The sequence below is a fragment of the Sander vitreus genome, chromosome 13 (genome assembly GCF_031162955.1).
Source record: "Sander vitreus isolate 19-12246 chromosome 13, sanVit1, whole genome shotgun sequence".
Lineage (NCBI taxonomy): Eukaryota > Metazoa > Chordata > Actinopteri > Perciformes > Percidae > Sander > Sander vitreus.
In genome coordinates this window covers 6,428,627-6,445,728 of record NC_135867.1, presented here as the reverse complement: position 1 = coordinate 6,445,728, position 17,102 = coordinate 6,428,627, and the positions used below count along the sequence as shown (strand labels likewise).

Genomic DNA, 17,102 nt, shown 5'->3' with positions numbered 1-17,102 from the left:
GGAGCAGCTTTGAGCAGAGGGAAAGAACAGCTCCTTGAGCAAGGAGTGGAAATTCTCACTGCTCCACTCCGCTCACATGCCCTGCTAGCCTGTGATGGGAGACTTTGGCCAATCACAGGACAATCTACAACCTCCTTATAAAAATGATATTTCTTTTTTTCCCCATTTTAAAACATGTTAAAATTAAACATACTGTACGTGACATTTAAAGTGACACAATGAGGACATGAGTCTGTATCTATGATGGTGAAATCAATCCACTCGTCCCATACAGATACATCCATGATACAGACAACCATGCCAGTACTGGAGGTGATCTGCAGCCTGATTGGCTGGTTCTGTCTCTACCTGCTGTTCTGCTGTATCTTCACTCAGCGGGGGCCTGAGTGGAACTGCCGGTTGGTCACTTTGTCCCACGGGGTCCTAATAGTACTGCTGACAGCATACGTCCTCTTCATAGACGGACCATTGCCTTTCACACATGCAGGTCAGTGATATAAAGTACACATAATATGTGATACAAAAACTGTTTAAATGCCACAGTAACCTGAAATATGTTACTACTACTATAGTAGCAATGTAGACATTAGTCAGACAGTAAGATTATGTTTGTCTCCTTTGATTGTAAATCATTCTGTTAGGAACTATAAACAAAGACTGGTTCTATTATTAGTGGCCTGCTGTCCTCACTGATGGTTAAAGGTCCCATGGCATAAAAATCCAATCAATTTATGAGGTTTTTTAACATTAATGTGAGTTCCCCCAGCCTGCCTATGGTCCCCCAGTGGCTAGAAATGGCAATAGGTGTAAACCGAGTCCCTGGGTATCCTGCTCTGCCTTTGAAAAAATAAAAGCTCAGATGGGCCAATCAGGAATCTTGCTCCTTATGAGGTCATAAGGGGAAAGGTTACCTCCCCTTTTTCTGCTTTGTCCGCCCAGAGTATTTGACCCGCCCATGAGAAAGAGAGAGACATCATGGCTTGCAAACAAGCAAAGTGGCAGTTGGTCAAGGCCACACCCCCACCCTCCACCTTGCCCCCCCCTCTCTCCTCCTCAATAGCATTTAAAGCTACAGACACAGAAATGGCACATCCTAAGGAAAGCTCATTGTGGGACTGGCTCTAGTGGCTGTAATTCTGCACCAAGGCTGAATTTCGGGAAAGAGACTTCAGATACAGTATTAGGGGACCACTAAGGTCTATATAAAAGAGACTTCAGATACAGTATTAGGGGACCACTAAGGCCTATATAAAAGAGACTTCAGATACAGTATTAGGGGACCACTAAGGTCTATATAAAAAAGACTTCAGATACAGTATTAGGGGACCACTAAGGTCTATATAAAAAGAGACTTCAGATACAGTATTAGGGGACCACAAAAGGCCTATATAAAAAGAGACTTCAGATACAGTATTAGGGGACCACTAAGGTCTATATAAAAGAGACTTCAGATACAGTATTAGGGGACCACTAAGGTCTATATAAAAGAGACTTCAGATACAGTATTAGGGGACCACAAAAGGCCTATATAAAAAGAGACTTCAGATACAGTATTAGGGGACCACTAAGGCCTATATAAAAGCATCCAAAAAGCAGCATGTCATGGGACCTTTAATGAAACTCAGTCACACATTCCTGTTACTGTAAATCCACGTGTGTTCAGCAGTTCATTTAAAATGTCTGTTTTAGTTGAGTAATACGTGTCATGACACTGTGTTTAGAACACTAAAATAGATTGCATTGATTTAACCTGTAAGAAACCAACATTTAATTCAGTTAATAAGCTGAAACGCAGGATTGTTTTAGGTATGTGTGACGGGCGTGACTGTTCATTTAATGGTGGACGTGATAGATGGTTCATCCAATCACCTGCCAGGTATTTTTTTGAAAATGCCTGCCCTTTTCCAAACAGTTTCCAATGATGGCTTCTCAGATGGTTCTGTGTAACAAATACATCCATGAACAAACCATCTGGCTCTCTCTGGAAAAAGCATACACACAACGACTAAAAATAGATGCAAAACCGCCACAGAAAGATACAAAATTACAAACAAATAGATGCAATAACAATCAGAGATCCAAAACAATTACAAAATGACCACAAGGAAGTGTAAAACGACTAAAAATAGACGTAAAACTCCCACAACGTATAAAAATAGATGCAAAACTACTACAAGGAGACCCAAAATTACTACAGGGACGCAAAACGACCAAAAAAAGATGCAATCACAGAGATGCAAAATGACTACAAAGACACTAAAACAACCACAAAATGACTACGCAAAATTACTAAAACTCTTTGGTTTGGGTGTCTTGTTCCTAAGTCGACAGGGTGTGGAGGGCCTCTTACATGTCTGTGCCCATGGGGCCCGAATCCATCTATGCTTTACAACACAAAATCGCTTTATGGCACAAATTATTCTAACATTAGTCTTGACATTACATTTTACCCTCTTGCCTGACGCTGTTCCTATGCACCCCCCAGGTACAGAAAACACTGAGCTCCAGACCTCATGCCTGGCTGTCTGCCTCGGCTACTTCCTCTTTGACATGGGCTGGTGTGTGCGCTACCACACCGAGGGCCCCGTCATGCTGGCCCACCACACTGGGAGCATCGTGGGCATCCTGCTCGCTCTGCTTATGGGAGTGTCCGGCTGCGAGACCTGCGGAGTCATTTTCGGCAGTGAGATCACCAACCCCCTGCTGCAGACCCGCTGGTTCCTCCGCCAGCTGGGCCTGTATGACAGCCTGCTGGGCGACGCAGTGGACCTGCTTTTTATTTTATTGTTCGCAACCGTGCGTGTGGGAGTCGGCACGGTCATGTTTTACTGCGAGCTCACCTCTCCCAGGACCACGCTGATAATGAAGCTCGGCGGCGTGGCCATGTATGGACTGGCCTGGGTGTTCATGGTGGACATAGCCAGATTTGGCTACAAGAAAAGTAGGGCGAAGTATAAAAGGTGGCGCGAGAACCACATACTGAAAGAAATCAACGCACAAAAACTGGATGGACAAGAGTCAGGAATTCATCTTTAAAGATAAACTCATCTGCCTACTTCTTGCAGGGACAAAAGCTACATGTGGCATCAATATATCACATATCTGCAGGCACAAAACAAAAGAGATTCTACTTCAGTAGTAGAATGTAGAACGAAGTAGCCTATATTTAGGCCTACTCAAGTACAAACTCATGGCCTTAATTCTTGGTGTCATAGATTCAATAAAGTGCTGGAAACATTCCTCAGATATTTTGGTCCGTTTTGACATAATGGCATCGCTGCATATTTGTCGGCTGCACATTCATGATGCAAATACTGTATATTGTTCCACCGAATCCCAAAGGTGCTCTATGTGGTGACTCATCGTCATGTTCAAAAAAACTGTTTGAGATGATTTAAGTTTTTTGACATAGTCTGGTATAGGCTACTGCTGGAAGTAGCCATTAGGAGATGGGTACACTGTGGTCATAAAGGGATGGGCATGGTCAGCAGCAATACTCTGGTATTATATGTCTTCCCTATTCTGATGCTTGGTTTATCTTCAGCAGATCGTCTTCTCCATGTCTACATGCCTAAATGCATTGAGTTGTTGCCACGTGATTGACTGATTAGATATTTGCGTTGATGAGCAGTTGAACAGGTGTACCTAATAAAGTGGCTGGTGAGTGTATATAAATGTGTGTGTTTTTTTGTTCTTCTTGTCAATTATCTTACAACCCTTCAGGTTCATCTTACGAACACTTGAGCGGTCGTGACTACCAGGTTGGGAACGACTGCCCTAGTGCACCAAATGTGTATTAATCCGCGACCGAATATAGTTACCAACAAAAACACAATTCACACCCTTTTGAGTTATGTTTGCTAGAAACTGCACTGCCCATCTGTTTTAGTAAATACTTGAGCCTTTTTAAATATAAAATTATATATTTGTGACCTGTTTTTGAATATTTATATCTTCAGTAGGAAACAATGGGCTTGGGGTTGAAAGATGGAAAATACAAAAATGTTTTCTGTGTGTAGAAAAATATAGAATAACACCTTATCCTTTTAAATTCAGCACACCACAAACAATATTGACTGAATGTTGGTGGCAGGTTAAATTTAAAAACTTTCAATATATTTTTAATACCACATAGAATTACATTTATAACGTGTTTTCGTTATCATACTGGCCAAAGTATGAAAGTATGATGGAGAACCAGTGGGCCTGGAATTATTTATTATCATGTCACTTTAAGTAATTTCCAGCAGTACTATATTCTATATAATGGCAGAAAAGAACCAATTTTGATCAATTCTTTCTGTTCATTTAGGTTTTTGCTAAAACCGACACTTGCCCATTATGAGACAACGAGCTTCCTAGCTGCTGTAGCTAAGAGTACTGACATTGTTTGTTACAGGTCTGATGGTGATGACTGAAACAACAGCACAATCCACTGTCGAAACAATCCCCTTTTTAGTTAATAAATGTGTAACGTCTCCTGACAGCCAGCAATGGGATACAAAACATGTTTTAATGTCTACGGAAAGCTAACATTTGTCAGTTGAATTTAAGACTTAATATTTTTTAATGTGGAGACTGAATTCCATTCTTTTTAAGACTTTTCAAAACCTGCAGATACCTTGTTTACGGTCAAATTCAGAATGGATTGTCCCTTTAATGCTGCTCGTGTCTCAGCTACAGATGGAGTCCAGAAACTGGTTTTAGATAATGCCATCATCATCAAACCCCACTCCCCTCAAAAGACCAACTAAATATAAAATTACCCTTTTTCTTTCCCTTCAACTTAACCACATATCAGCTTTAAACCTCCTCGCTCAAAAGAGCTATTTGTGTTCTCAACAAACATGTTATAACAGGGTTAATATCAATGTAATAAAACTAGAACATTTTGAATAGAACATTTATAAAACAGATTAATGCTTTACCCTCTTTTTAAGTAGTATGTGTTAAAACATTACATGATTAAATGGTGTAAAAAAAAAAAAAAAAAAAAACACAAAACCTTTGATATACAGTCAAGTTTGTACAGCATATTCCTTTACATTTAAAACAGTCCATAACAATCTCTTTTTGTCTATATATTCTTTTTTTGTTTTGTTTTTGTCTTTTTCATTTTTCATATATTCAACAAAAAAATCATAGCCATAATGTCATCTGTGCAGTCTTGTGGCCAGACAATATTTGAGTCTTTTCAGTCCAACTATTAAAGACAAGTGCAGAGGTTTTATGAGTGAATCGTTGGTCCTAAAAAGGGATAACAGGCTTTCATGAGTAGCCTGTTACAGAAATGATCGTGGAGAAAAAAACTCCTCACAATACTTCAGGGGGAAAAGATTTAAGTAGTTTAAAGTGTTTGATGACGCACAACAAAAAAGATCTGGAATACAAATAGAAAATAAATTCTACAATAAAATTCAATAAATTCACATGTGCACACACTGAAAACTTGTAGTATCTATTATATTGTGCTCCAGGAAAAACACCAGCAGTTACACACAATAATTATTTTTATAGCTGCATTTCTACCAGCTCAGGATTTACAGATTACATTGTATTTCTATGTGCAATCATTAGTAAGCGCCCCTGTTAAAACAAATGTGACATAAAGAAGTATTTGCCAAATCTGCTCCCTTACTGCATGGTGCTAAACTTCATTTGAACAACATAGATTCTTTAAAACACAAAAGGTTAGATGTTCTGTTTATACCTCCGTCTGTCTGTTCATCCTTCTGTTTTGTTTGTTTGTTGGTAAGTCATTATGAATTTGGCTGAACATGCAGTGCTCTGAATCTTTTGTTTGCTATATTATGCTACATTCAAGTGCTATAGGACATTTAAAATCTAGAATTTAAAAGTCAGCTGCTGCACAGCATTTCATCATACTATTCAGTCAAACTAAAAAGTCAACCAGTAAACAAACAGTACTGGAACTGTCAAAGGCTTTGCACATTTTTACAATTTTTCATTAGAAATTTGTAGCCAGTCCCCAAATAAATGATGTTCAGTTTAGCACCCTGGACAAGAAATTTGATTTTACATGCACAAGCCTCTTATAACCATTTTAAAATGGTATAATTCAGTTGCTCGAAGGAATACTTATTAGGAATACTTAATTATTTTTCTTTTTTTCCAAGACTAAGACGGGAAGATTGATATCACAATCATGTCTGTGTGTCAGAGCTGGATTCAGGACATGGTTAGCCAAGCTTAGCATAAGGACTGGAAGTAGCGGGAAACGGTTAGCCTTTGTTCAAAGTAAAAAAAAATAAAAAATACTCCTACAAACACCTCTAAAGCTCACAAATTAACAGTAATACATACAGAAACAAATGTAAAAGCATTTTTTTAGTGGGAGTAACAGCTTGGAACTAGAGCATGGGTTGCCATTCGAGGGTTATCAAAGACATTGAAAGTGAATCCCCTTAAAACCTGAAACTGTCATTTTCTTACATTTCTGTTTGTGTACCGATGAAACAGACAAGATTCAACATGTTAATTAGTAAATGAATCAGGCTAGCTGTTTCGCATCAATTCCAGTTTTATGCTCTGTTCACACCAACTGCAAAACCGAATTTTCGCCGACCATGGGATTATATTGTGATCATTTGCGTTTATTCGCATCACTTGTGCGAGACGCGCCGGTGTAGGTACCAACGTTTCCCTCCGTCATCAACTATGGCTGAAATAAATAATATCGCAGATTTGTACCTGTTGTGGAAGTCCCAGATACGTTGGAAAACTAAACCCCGTCGTGTCTGGGTTCATAACATCATTCAGAGTCGCAGACAGCTCGGTGAATTTCACTGCCTTCTCCAGGAACTGCCGCATCCATAGCTACTTGAGGTACAGATATTTGCTATGATTTAATTGCAATAAATGGATCAAAAGGATGCCGAAACAACTATATCATGATGCCGATTTTGAAAAAAAAAAAAAAAAAATGCATAAAATGCTTGTTTTTTTGAATGGAGTTTGGATGGATCAGGGCTATGCTATGCAGGAGAATATCAATGCTTATAGGCTTTTGCAACACAATGTCAATAATGACAAGAATTTCACATTAACTTTTCATATAATAGTGCCGCTTTGTGTAAACACACCATTATGCTAAGCTAGGCTAAAGACATAAAACATAAAAATACTTTTGGAAACATTTGGCAATGGTAGGAATGGATGTTAAAGGACAATTCCGGCGCAAAATGAACCTAGGGGTTAATAACATATGTGTACCGAGTCGAACGTTCTCTTGGATCTGTTTTCATGCTAATCGAATGCGTCTCTAGCTTGAAACAAGCTAACGCAAACCAGTGGTTAGCTGCTAACGCTAGCTTTCGTGGCAGATAGTAAATCACTATTTTATACCACTAACAAGGCTCAAAATAGCACCACACTTCAACAGTAGCATAATGAGGGTCCCTACATGTAAACCGAAGCATTGAGAACATTATAGGTGTCGAACGACGAACGCCGTGCAACCAGTAACATAGCTCAAACACAGCGATCGTGATTCGACTGCTCATGGCTGTTTTCCAAGATGGCACTCTCATGTAAACACGAACGCTACTGTGTTTATAATCTATCTTTTTAATAAACTGTCTGTAACAACTGTCTGTCTGTTCTCAATGCTTCGGTTTACATGTAGGGACCCTCATTATGCTACCGTTGAAGTGTGGTGCTATTTTGAGTCTTGTTAGTGGTATAAAATAGCGATTTACCATCTGCCCCGAAAGCTAGCGTTAGCAGCTAACCACCGGTTTGCAGTAGCTTGTTTGAGGCTAGAGATGCATTTGATTAGCATTAAAACAGATCCCAGAGAATGTTCGATTCGGTACACATATGTTATTAACCCCTAGGTTCATTTTGCACCGGAATTGTTCTTTAAACCCTCTTGTATGATTTCTATGAATGGTGCCAAATTTAAAAACATAATCAGTGTGTTGATGAGGAGACTTTGGCATATAACAGTTTTTCAGCGATGTTACAAAATAAGGAAGTCCATCTTTAAGCATGTTCAACTATTGTGGGGTGCTGGAGTGAAAACTTGTCTTAGTGGTTGTCTCTTAATTCTTATTGCAGGATGTTATATCAAGCTTACAGCAGTGAGTCCTGAACAAGATAATCTACATTCTTGGTCCTCAGAGAATTATTCTGGTCTTCATTGTGTCTTTTCGTTCCTTAATGTCTCTTAATTTTTAAATCTCTGCTGTACATGTGTGTGACGTCACACACTTGACACTGACCCTTTTTCCATTTCATATCTCCAGTGTTTGAGATAATTTATGCAGCTGATTAATATTATTATAGCAAAAAAAGCAACTGAACTGTCCTCAGGTAATTCCACAGAGTCTCTTCTCAGAAGGATTTTGAGTTTGTAGTGGAACATTCCTAATAATGAGGATAATGTCTTCCACTGATACATGCCTGAAGTGGGAGATCAGACATTAAGCCTCCATTATTTTTGGAGACACCAGTGTTAAATAGTCAAAGATTCTTCCGGAAGAAAGTAATCAAGGAGTGGCATGAAACTCGTACGACAGAGAGAGAAGGAAGTCTTTCATCAATGAATCCCATCTGAAAAATATCAAACAAAAGTGTTTGAGATTCATTGTCCATGTACAAAAGATAAATGTTGGATTCATCATTGATTGTTTTAAAAGACTGAGAGAAGTGAAACACACCATTGTTGTCATCGGAGTCAGTAGCTGTGTCGCTGTGTGTTTGTCGCAGCTCGTTGTACTTCATCTCCACTTCCTGGAAACAGATCATCACAACAAAACAAAAACAATTGACGCAAAACGTTGAAAAAAGTTTTTATATCATTCTGACTCACTTCACACATTGCCTCGGAGTCATCGGGCAGTTTCCATAAGTTTATCGCTGTGAATCTAGTCTTTTACCTTATTTTAGGTTATTTACTTTATACTAGTGCTGTCAAACGATTAAAATATTTAATCGCGATTAATCGCATTAATGTCGTAGTTAACTCGCAATTAATCGCACATTTTTATCTATTCTAAATGTCCCTTGATTTATTTTTTTCCCATTATCTTTTCTCATTTTAATGCTCTTATCAACATGGAAAAGTGGATCGGCTTGCTTTGTGCAAATTTCTTTTTATTGAAAACCCTTTCTGAGGGATCAAAACAGGGCGATACAAAATAAAATTACAAAGTGCACATGTAAGGTAAACTAGGACTCAGCCTATAGTGCAGATAAACCATGGCTTAATACTTTCTTTTTCTCAAGTTTGCTTTGAACATAGCAATCAGGCTACTGCTCTTTATTCACTAGAGGCTCATCAACCCAGCCTCTTATTTCAGAAAGAATGAACAGTAACGGTTAGCAATAAAAGGTAAGCCTACTACTTCTTTGCTTTGAGCCAGTTACTCAAACAGACAAGCCTGTTGACATTTTCAGACAACAGGGACGCTTGCTTCTTTTGTACAACATGCCCAGACAGTGAAAACAACCTTTCAGAAGGTACTGATGTGGCCGGTGTTGCTAACTACTTACATGCCAAGTGCAAGGCGGGCCATTTCACTGTGTGCCCCTTCATGTGTGGACCACCATTCCTGGGGACAGTCATCCATGCCAGTAAGAGGCTCTGCCTTGTAGCGTAAACTTTCCATTCAGAATCTTATTGGCATTCATTTTGGTGTCTCGCACTCGCCATTCACTCAAAACGTAACATTAGCGAACGTTAGCCTACTACTCTTTGGCCGGCTCGCAAGCCCAAACAAGTGTGTGCAGCGTGCTGTTGTTTTATTTCCGGTCTAACTAGATCCGGTGTGGTGTTGTAGTTTTTCTAACGTTACTAGTTGTTGCAACAGCATGTGACAAAACTACAACGTTTGTTATGCCAAAAAGAACATTAATCTCGCGATAAAGAAATTGACGCCGTTAAAATGGATTTGCGTCAACGTCGTTAATAACGCATTTAACTGACAGCACTACTTTATACTAATAGTAGCCTTTTTTTAAAGTCATATCGACACTGTACATTTGTCTGCCTGTTAGCACTAGGTTTTCACTATTTAGATAAAAGTGAACTAAGTTGTTTAGGAGAGCAATCCAGCTAAGACCATGTTATTGTTACATTTGCTGGTCTCTGATGGTTATACTGGATGATTTTAAAAGTATTACTTCCAGAGAAACTCTTTTCCCAGGTTTCCTGCGATTTCTCACCCTAAATAAAGTTTGATTTGAGAAACAAAGTTACTGATAATTAATCTCTTATTTTCTGATGGTAACCTTTTATTTGTTAGATTGTGTGTGGTTAAATCCCTCTTAAAAAGTACACCATCTTTAGGATGGATCTGAACTGCAAACTACAGTTCACAGCAGTTGCACAGGAGTAGTACACGACAAGTAATATTACTATAATAACAGCAATTTAGCTACAACAGTAGTGTGGTAGCTTTTACGAGGTCTGCAGAGGGCATCTTTGCTTCAGTACATACACTATTCTTCAGTATGCAAATACACAGGTGCAAACAAACACACAAGCACACGCATGGTAAAAACAAATCCCAGGATCCTGCAGGTATTTTTCCATAGAAAACCAGACCGGATTTTCTAAATTCCCCGGCATTCAACATCTGGTAAATGAGCAAAAACCAGTAAACCCAAAATAAAAACTAACCATTTGTGCCTTTATTGTGCAGATATATACTCATCATGCTCATCTTGTCCCATCTACAAGCATCACTGATCTCATGCATCATCAGACCATCTGTGTCTACTACAAGGACTACTTTCAGCCAGGATTTCTCCCACCTCTTGTTGGGTTTGTGACTCTCCACAACGCTGTGAGTGTGTAAAAGCAATTAAAACAGGCTGTCAGCTGCGTGTGCAGTACCTTCAGATACTGCAGGTCGGCCTGAAGGAGGCGCAGGTGGGTCATAAGCTGCCTGCTGAGGTTGGGTCCGCAGCCGCTCCCTGCCTGCGAGGAGGAGGACAGCAGTTTCCTCATGTCGATCCCCACGTCTCCCACTCCCCCATCATCATCAGTGCTGCTCTCCTCGGAGCCCCCACCGAAATCCAGAATCACAAAACCCCCTGGGTGGAGAAGAAGAGCAATGGAGGTGGAACAATATTTTTTGTTTATTACATAGTAATAGTTTGGGTAATACACTTTTTGGCTGGGATTTAAATTGATACCGCTCTCTTATATCTGTCAGCCAGCAGACGGTTGAATAAAGCACAAAGACTGGAAACGGGGAAACAGCTAGCTTGGGTATATTCAAAGCTGGCTGTTTCCCCCATTGTGAGATCCCAACAAAAAACTGGAGAGACAATGAGTTAATTTCTGTGGGTAAGGGCCAAAGCCAACATCGTCAGACAAATGCAAGAAACAGCAAGAGGCATTGTAATCCACGTCATGTCCGGCTACGTGCACGCAAGAGAGGTCTACAGTCTCTGAATTAAGGTTTACAGAATAGGACATTATTTTATTTGTTTCTTTTGTAATGTGTAGGTATATAGAAATACATGTTTATTTTGAAATAATATCCCTTAACAAGTAGTTATGTCTCCAGTTGTATTGGATTGCCTTCTTGTGTACATAATGAGCAAAAATAGATATCTGATTATATTTTAACCTATGTGTTTTTTTAGAAGGAATATACAAAGGTCATTTTTGGCCAATTTTGGCAGCCCTGAAGCCTGTACTACGAATCGAGATCAACATGCCCTGGATTGATTTCAGTTACCCGGCAACAACCGCGGTCCCGCATAAGCTGTATCACGACGGTGGTTAACAACGAGTTCAATCAACCCAGGGTTTCCCAATCCAGCGACGCGTGCATTCACATAAAAGACGCGGTGTTTGCACAGCACGACCAATCGCAAACATCTACCAGAGCCGCATATTTTACATAAGAAGAGCAAACTATAATTCTACATAAATATAAAGAACACAGACACGGTTTTACAGGCAAAACACAATAAAGTCGCTGTTTTCTAAGACAGGAACGAAAGCTGGCAAAAAAATAGCCGACGCTGTAGATGCGTGAATCACAACGCTTATCAATATCACTTCCCCATCAGTCAGGCACTAGATCTGACCATAAACATTTGCGCTTTCCATAAACTGTCGCTGCTTTAGCCTTTTATTTCAGTTGCAACCCTGGCAGTGGTAAGCGATCGTGAGAGCAAATTAAAAAAAAATATAAAAACGTAATTCAAACCGATGTGGCAACACACGGCTCAACAAGCTGACAAATAGCCTATACGTAATTCCCTCCGCTGAAAATCTTTATCTTTCATAAAAATACCCATCAGGTAATGTTAATGAGGTTGTCTGTCTGAGTATGAGCTCGCTCTCGCTCTCTCTCTCTCTCTCTCTCTCTCTCTCTCTCTCTCTCTCTCTCCCCCCACCACCTCCCCCCTCAGCATAAATTACAATGGCGATTTAACCGGGTAACAAGTGATCCACCGTCGTGATACACAAAACCCTGGGTTGAACCTGAAGTTACCTCATTAACGCCAAATCTTGCTTCGTAGTACAGGCCTCTAGTCTCCTCCCAGCATGTTAAATCTCATTTGTTTAATACCGTAGAAAAACTGCTGTGTAAAAATGTCATGTTGCCGCTAGCTGTTTCCTTCTGTTTCAGGGTCTTTATGCTATGCTAAGCTAAGCAGCTGCTGGCTGCAGCCTTATGTTTAACATACAGATATGAGTGCTGTATCAATATTCTCATCTAACGCTCAGCCAGGAAGTGTAATTACCAAAATGTCGAACGATTGTCGAACTATTCTCTCACCATTGTGTTCAGTCGGCTCAGACAGCTCTGTGTGTCCTGAAGGGAGCTGAGGGTTTTCCTTCTGCGAGCTTGAAGTTGCTCGGCTCTCAGAGGGCCCCTCTGGGCTCCCAGGCAAAGAGGCACTCAGCTGACACCCAGGGGCCCCACTCTGCTTGCTCTCCTCTTTCTCACCCTCTGCCTCTCTGCTTATCATGTGGTTGAAAAGAGCCTGCTTCAGCATCGCCACTAGGACACAGAAGAATGTGTTATTTTCTGATGTAAATATCATCTCATAATCTTTTACACTCTCAAAGCCTAGGCAGATAAAACCCAAACTATCTGCGTGGCTAGAAACCATTAGAGGTAGGTGAGAAAATATGTTTTTTGCAATTTGGGTGAATTGACCCTTTAATATGTAACTTACATGTCCTGAGAGCATCTTCGCCTTTGGAGCACGGTAGGCTGAATGTGTTCTGCTCTTGGTTTTTAACGGCGATGCCCTGATGTGACCCATCCTGCAGGAAGGGCAGTCCATCTGCCAGCTGCCCGTCCAGGAAAGCCTCGAGTTCTGCTTCATCCACCTCTTCATCATCCTCCTCTCCCTCCTGTCTGTCTGCCACGACCAGCTCCTCTTCCTCGTCTTCTGATTTCATGCCATCAAACGGGTTGATACTCGGTGGAGCTTGAATGTCTGTAGAAGAGGCGGCATCTTTATCTGGAGTGCATTGAGATTTGGATTCAGATGGTGATAGAGGGTTAGTACATATATAGTCCATCAGGTTAAACATCGAAAATAAACTGTAGGTTTTAATCTAATGTAAAATATTAAATACTTCATGTAAAACAATTCAAGCTATGGGGTATGTTCAAATTCTAATATTCTGCCGAGGTAACTGATGGAGATAAAGTTGGTTTGTGTTGATGTTGAACCTCTTTGACATTTAGATCAACTTTGTTATCCCACACAGAGAAATGTGTTTGGTCCACAGTAAACAAACACAGTAAGACCACAACATAATCATAATCAACGCATTTGATTGTATTGAGATAGAATAAACAATAAAGTCAAATAAAAACCACAGTCAATCCACAACAGCAAAATCAAATTTGGTATAAAAGTGACCAGCTAAGTTACCCGTTGATTAAGCGGCATGTTATACTGATAGTTTAATAAAAGAATAAATAAGAGAGACCTTGTATCTACTTGTTTGATACAAGGTACTTTGTAGAAGTCTTTTTAATCTTTTAAAGATTAAACATTTGTAAAAATATGACAGTTTACATTAAAATGGTTAAATGTTAAATGGTCGTTTGTGTAAAAAATACATTCTCTGTTGCAAGTTCTTGATTTTTGAAGTGACACAGTCCCTGAAGTTAAGTTTAGTCTCTATTTCAATTCCGAGGTATTTGTACTTGATGGACAATGATTGTTTAAATTATTCTATTCATTCATTTCTCATTATACTTTTCAATTACTGGACTATTTAGTGTATAAACAGACATAAATTGTTTGTGTTTGTCAGAAAATAGTCAAACAAATGCTTGTTTTTTCTGTCCAACAGTCCAAAAAGATAAATAAAAAAAAAAATAATAAAAAAAAAGATATTCAGTTTACAATGATATAAAACAGACACACGCAGAAAATCATCAAACGATGAACAAATTGATGTCTAATTGATTCATATATTAAAAAACGTAATTCAACCGCTGCTACTGTACCTGAAGAATGGATGCTTCCACTTGATGTGTCGTTAGGATCTTTGCTCGCCTTGGGCATCCCATCTTTGATGATCTCAATAGCGTCCCGCTCAGCACTGAAACACACTCGCATTAGAAACAATGAAATAAATACAAATCAAACACCAGTATTAGTGAGTAAGTGGCTGCGTTAGTGGACTCACTCAGACTGAGTTGGAGGTGTGTTGTCTCTGCTGTGAGGTTTGGCCTTCATGGTGTCGGCACATTGTGTGATGAGACACTGCCACCTGGATGAACGGAGGTGATACAGCAGGATGAGATACGGGAAACAGATGACATGTTGTTTGTGTTTGCAGTGCGAGACTTACGTTCTCTGATCGGACACCGTCTGAGCCATCAGCTCGTAGATCTGAGCCCCGTTTTCAGACATAGATAGGACGAAGAAAGACTTGTTGTCTGATGAGGACAAAATGCAACAATGATTACGTGACAGTTACATTTACATGCATAATACTTAATATGCACTGCATACACAGGAATTTATGAACATGAACTAAGAAAAGCAGTGAGAAAGCACAAGACTAAGGCATTGTCCACACATACACAGGCATTTTGAATACTGGGTTTTTCCCTCCTTCATTCTTAAAAAGAAATCCCGTCCACACAAGTAAATCATCATCACATCCAAATGAAAACTTAAAAACACAACTGAAGCGCTGTCAAGAAGCGTCGATATAACCCTAACCCGAAAGCCATGTTGGCCAATCACGCAAAGAAGAAGAAGAAGATGAAAATGATGGCCAATCAGAAGGCTGAAAATCATAACTCCACTCCATAGCTTACTAAAAAGCTACCTGGCTGCAATGGCGCATCAAGGAATCATATGTGTGGACTGATAGCGAAGTGGAGTTATTCCTCAATATCACAGTCGAATATAAAAAGTTTGCAAAACTGACCTGATCTTCAAGTGCTGGACAAACTCCCATTGCCATCCCCAGAGCTTGTGTTCCAAAACACCGAGGACTGATTGACTAAACCATTAAAAGATACTAAATCAAATTACAAAATAGAAAACATTTTGGAGTCAGTGTAGTTCTTACCAGTTGCCACTGGACGAACCAAGACAGTGTTGAGCTTGATGATGGGGCTGAAGATGTGTTTGGTGTCAGCGGCGCTGGCCGGATTCTTGCCGTGGAATTTGAGGACCAGACGCTCGTCCTGTTTCTGCAGTAAAACCAGGATGTCCTCCAGGAGGATTGTGTACAGCTCTGAAAGGAAGATATAAAGGTAAAGGTTTTAGGTGGACAGGCACCTCTCTAGCTACCAATACACATTCCATACTTGGTCCATGCGGGGACTTGATCCGCCAACCCTCCGGTTCCCCAGTTTATACTGCATTTCTTTAATGTTATTCTTATATGCTGGTGTGTGTTATGTACCAATTGTCTTGTCTTTATTAACTTTCCAGGAGAGAGGTCCTTCATGCACCATCTTCCTCTTGGTCAGGTCCAGATTCTGCAGGACAAGAATCAATTTTCAACAGAAAATACAACAAATAGCTTCTTTTACAACCCCAACATCTCCCACGACAAGATATTCAGACATACACTGACAACTTTTGTTTGATTTGATGCACCAGGGGAGACTTTATGTTGAGCTCATAACCTTACAGTATATTTTCAGAGACTCAGGGATAACTCGTTTCTTACCCTCAGCTCCAGGATCATGGGGTTTTCATTCTGTTTGAGTGATGAGAGGTCTAACCTTCTCTGATACTCCTCAAGCCTCTGTTGAGAAAAAAAACACAACACAACATGCTTTTCAAACCCTGGAAATTAGAGGGGGAATAAACGTATTTTAGCTGGTATAGAGTTGGTTTTAATCTTTTAGAAAATCCCTAAACCTTGAGTGTAAACTTAAATATTGCATAAAACCCTAACTGATATATATTTTACAATGATTCTACCGTGTGTACCTGTTTGTTCTCAGCCTCTTTGACAGCCTGGTTGACGTGGTTGAGGATCTTTTTGCAACATTCGGCAGCTTTCTTCACTTTTTCCCTCTCTTCCCCATCTCCTGTGGGGAGATAAACAAACATAAACCAACAGCTGCTTGATGTACAACCTTTGTAAATGATCCAACTTATTAACAATATCATGAGCTAAAAAGGCCTGCAATCATATTGACACCTGTGGATTTTATACCTGTGTACTTGGCAATATTGTCCAGTAGGAGTGGGTACTTGGTGACTCTCTGCATTTCTACAGGAATGATGTCTTTAAGCTGCAGCCTGCGACACAGACGGTTGCTCTCAGCTTCCTGAAATAAAGTAAAGAAGGAGAAATAAACCTCTATGACAGATAATATATGATACAATAAACAGATCTAATAATTAGGGCTTGTTATCTTCGGTTTAAACTCTGTATTTCTGCATAATTGCAGATAAAGATTAGGCTACACTAGTATTATTAGTACTACAGTATTTGTAGAAATAGATTTCAGTGGTGGCTGGGTATGATTGTTTTTCAACTCATGTCATCCAAACAATAATTCCAGAGCGCTGTAAAAAGATATTCTTTGGCATCTGGTAATAATAAAAAAATATTCATTCATTCATTCATTCATTCATATTCTTCTTCAATCCATATTTGTTGGTGT

At 39.7% G+C, this 17,102-nt stretch overlaps 2 protein-coding genes across 4 annotated transcripts in view; one reads left to right on the top strand and one right to left on the bottom strand.

Moving 5' to 3' along the window:
• The first annotated feature begins 282 nt into the window (after positions 1-282).
• Positions 283-3,036, top strand: tlcd5b (TLC domain containing 5b). Its single transcript, XM_078266693.1, has 2 exons — positions 283-487; positions 2,486-3,036. The coding sequence occupies exons 1-2, from the start codon at positions 283-285 to the stop codon at positions 3,034-3,036; spliced, it is 756 nt and encodes a 251-aa protein (XP_078122819.1).
• A 4,816-nt stretch (positions 3,037-7,852) lies between these two features.
• arhgef12b (Rho guanine nucleotide exchange factor (GEF) 12b) overlaps positions 7,853-17,102 on the bottom strand; it is a 47,450-nt gene continuing 38,200 nt past the window's right edge. For 2 of the 3 annotated variants that reach the window (XM_078265951.1, XM_078265952.1), the window contains exons 26-38: positions 16,649-16,763; positions 16,420-16,520; positions 16,154-16,231; positions 15,884-15,959; positions 15,545-15,712; positions 14,813-14,900; positions 14,648-14,731; positions 14,466-14,560; positions 13,171-13,461; positions 12,768-12,992; positions 10,862-11,061; positions 8,682-8,754; positions 7,853-8,574 (exon numbers count right to left, since the gene is read on the bottom strand). In XM_078265951.1, the coding sequence (XP_078122077.1) occupies positions 8,561-8,574; positions 8,682-8,754; positions 10,862-11,061; positions 12,768-12,992; positions 13,171-13,461; positions 14,466-14,560; positions 14,648-14,731; positions 14,813-14,900; positions 15,545-15,712; positions 15,884-15,959; positions 16,154-16,231; positions 16,420-16,520; positions 16,649-16,763 (1,608 nt within the window). In that variant the 3' untranslated portion in view covers positions 7,853-8,560. The remainder of the gene's footprint in view (positions 8,575-8,681; positions 8,755-10,861; positions 11,062-12,767; positions 12,993-13,170; positions 13,462-14,465; positions 14,561-14,647; positions 14,732-14,812; positions 14,901-15,544; positions 15,713-15,883; positions 15,960-16,153; positions 16,232-16,419; positions 16,521-16,648; positions 16,764-17,102) is intronic. The other variant, XM_078265953.1, reaches the window with a different exon arrangement.

What these genes read in the sequence shown, in the direction of transcription:
- tlcd5b (XM_078266693.1), top strand. Translation starts at nt 283, where the DNA reads ATGATACAGACAACCATGCCAGTACTGGAGGTGATCTGCAGCCTGATT. An exon ending in ATTGCCTTTCACACATGCAG is followed by an intron (nt 488 to 2,485) that starts GTCAGTGATATA and finishes TGCACCCCCCAG; the next exon opens with GTACAGAAAACACTGAGCTC.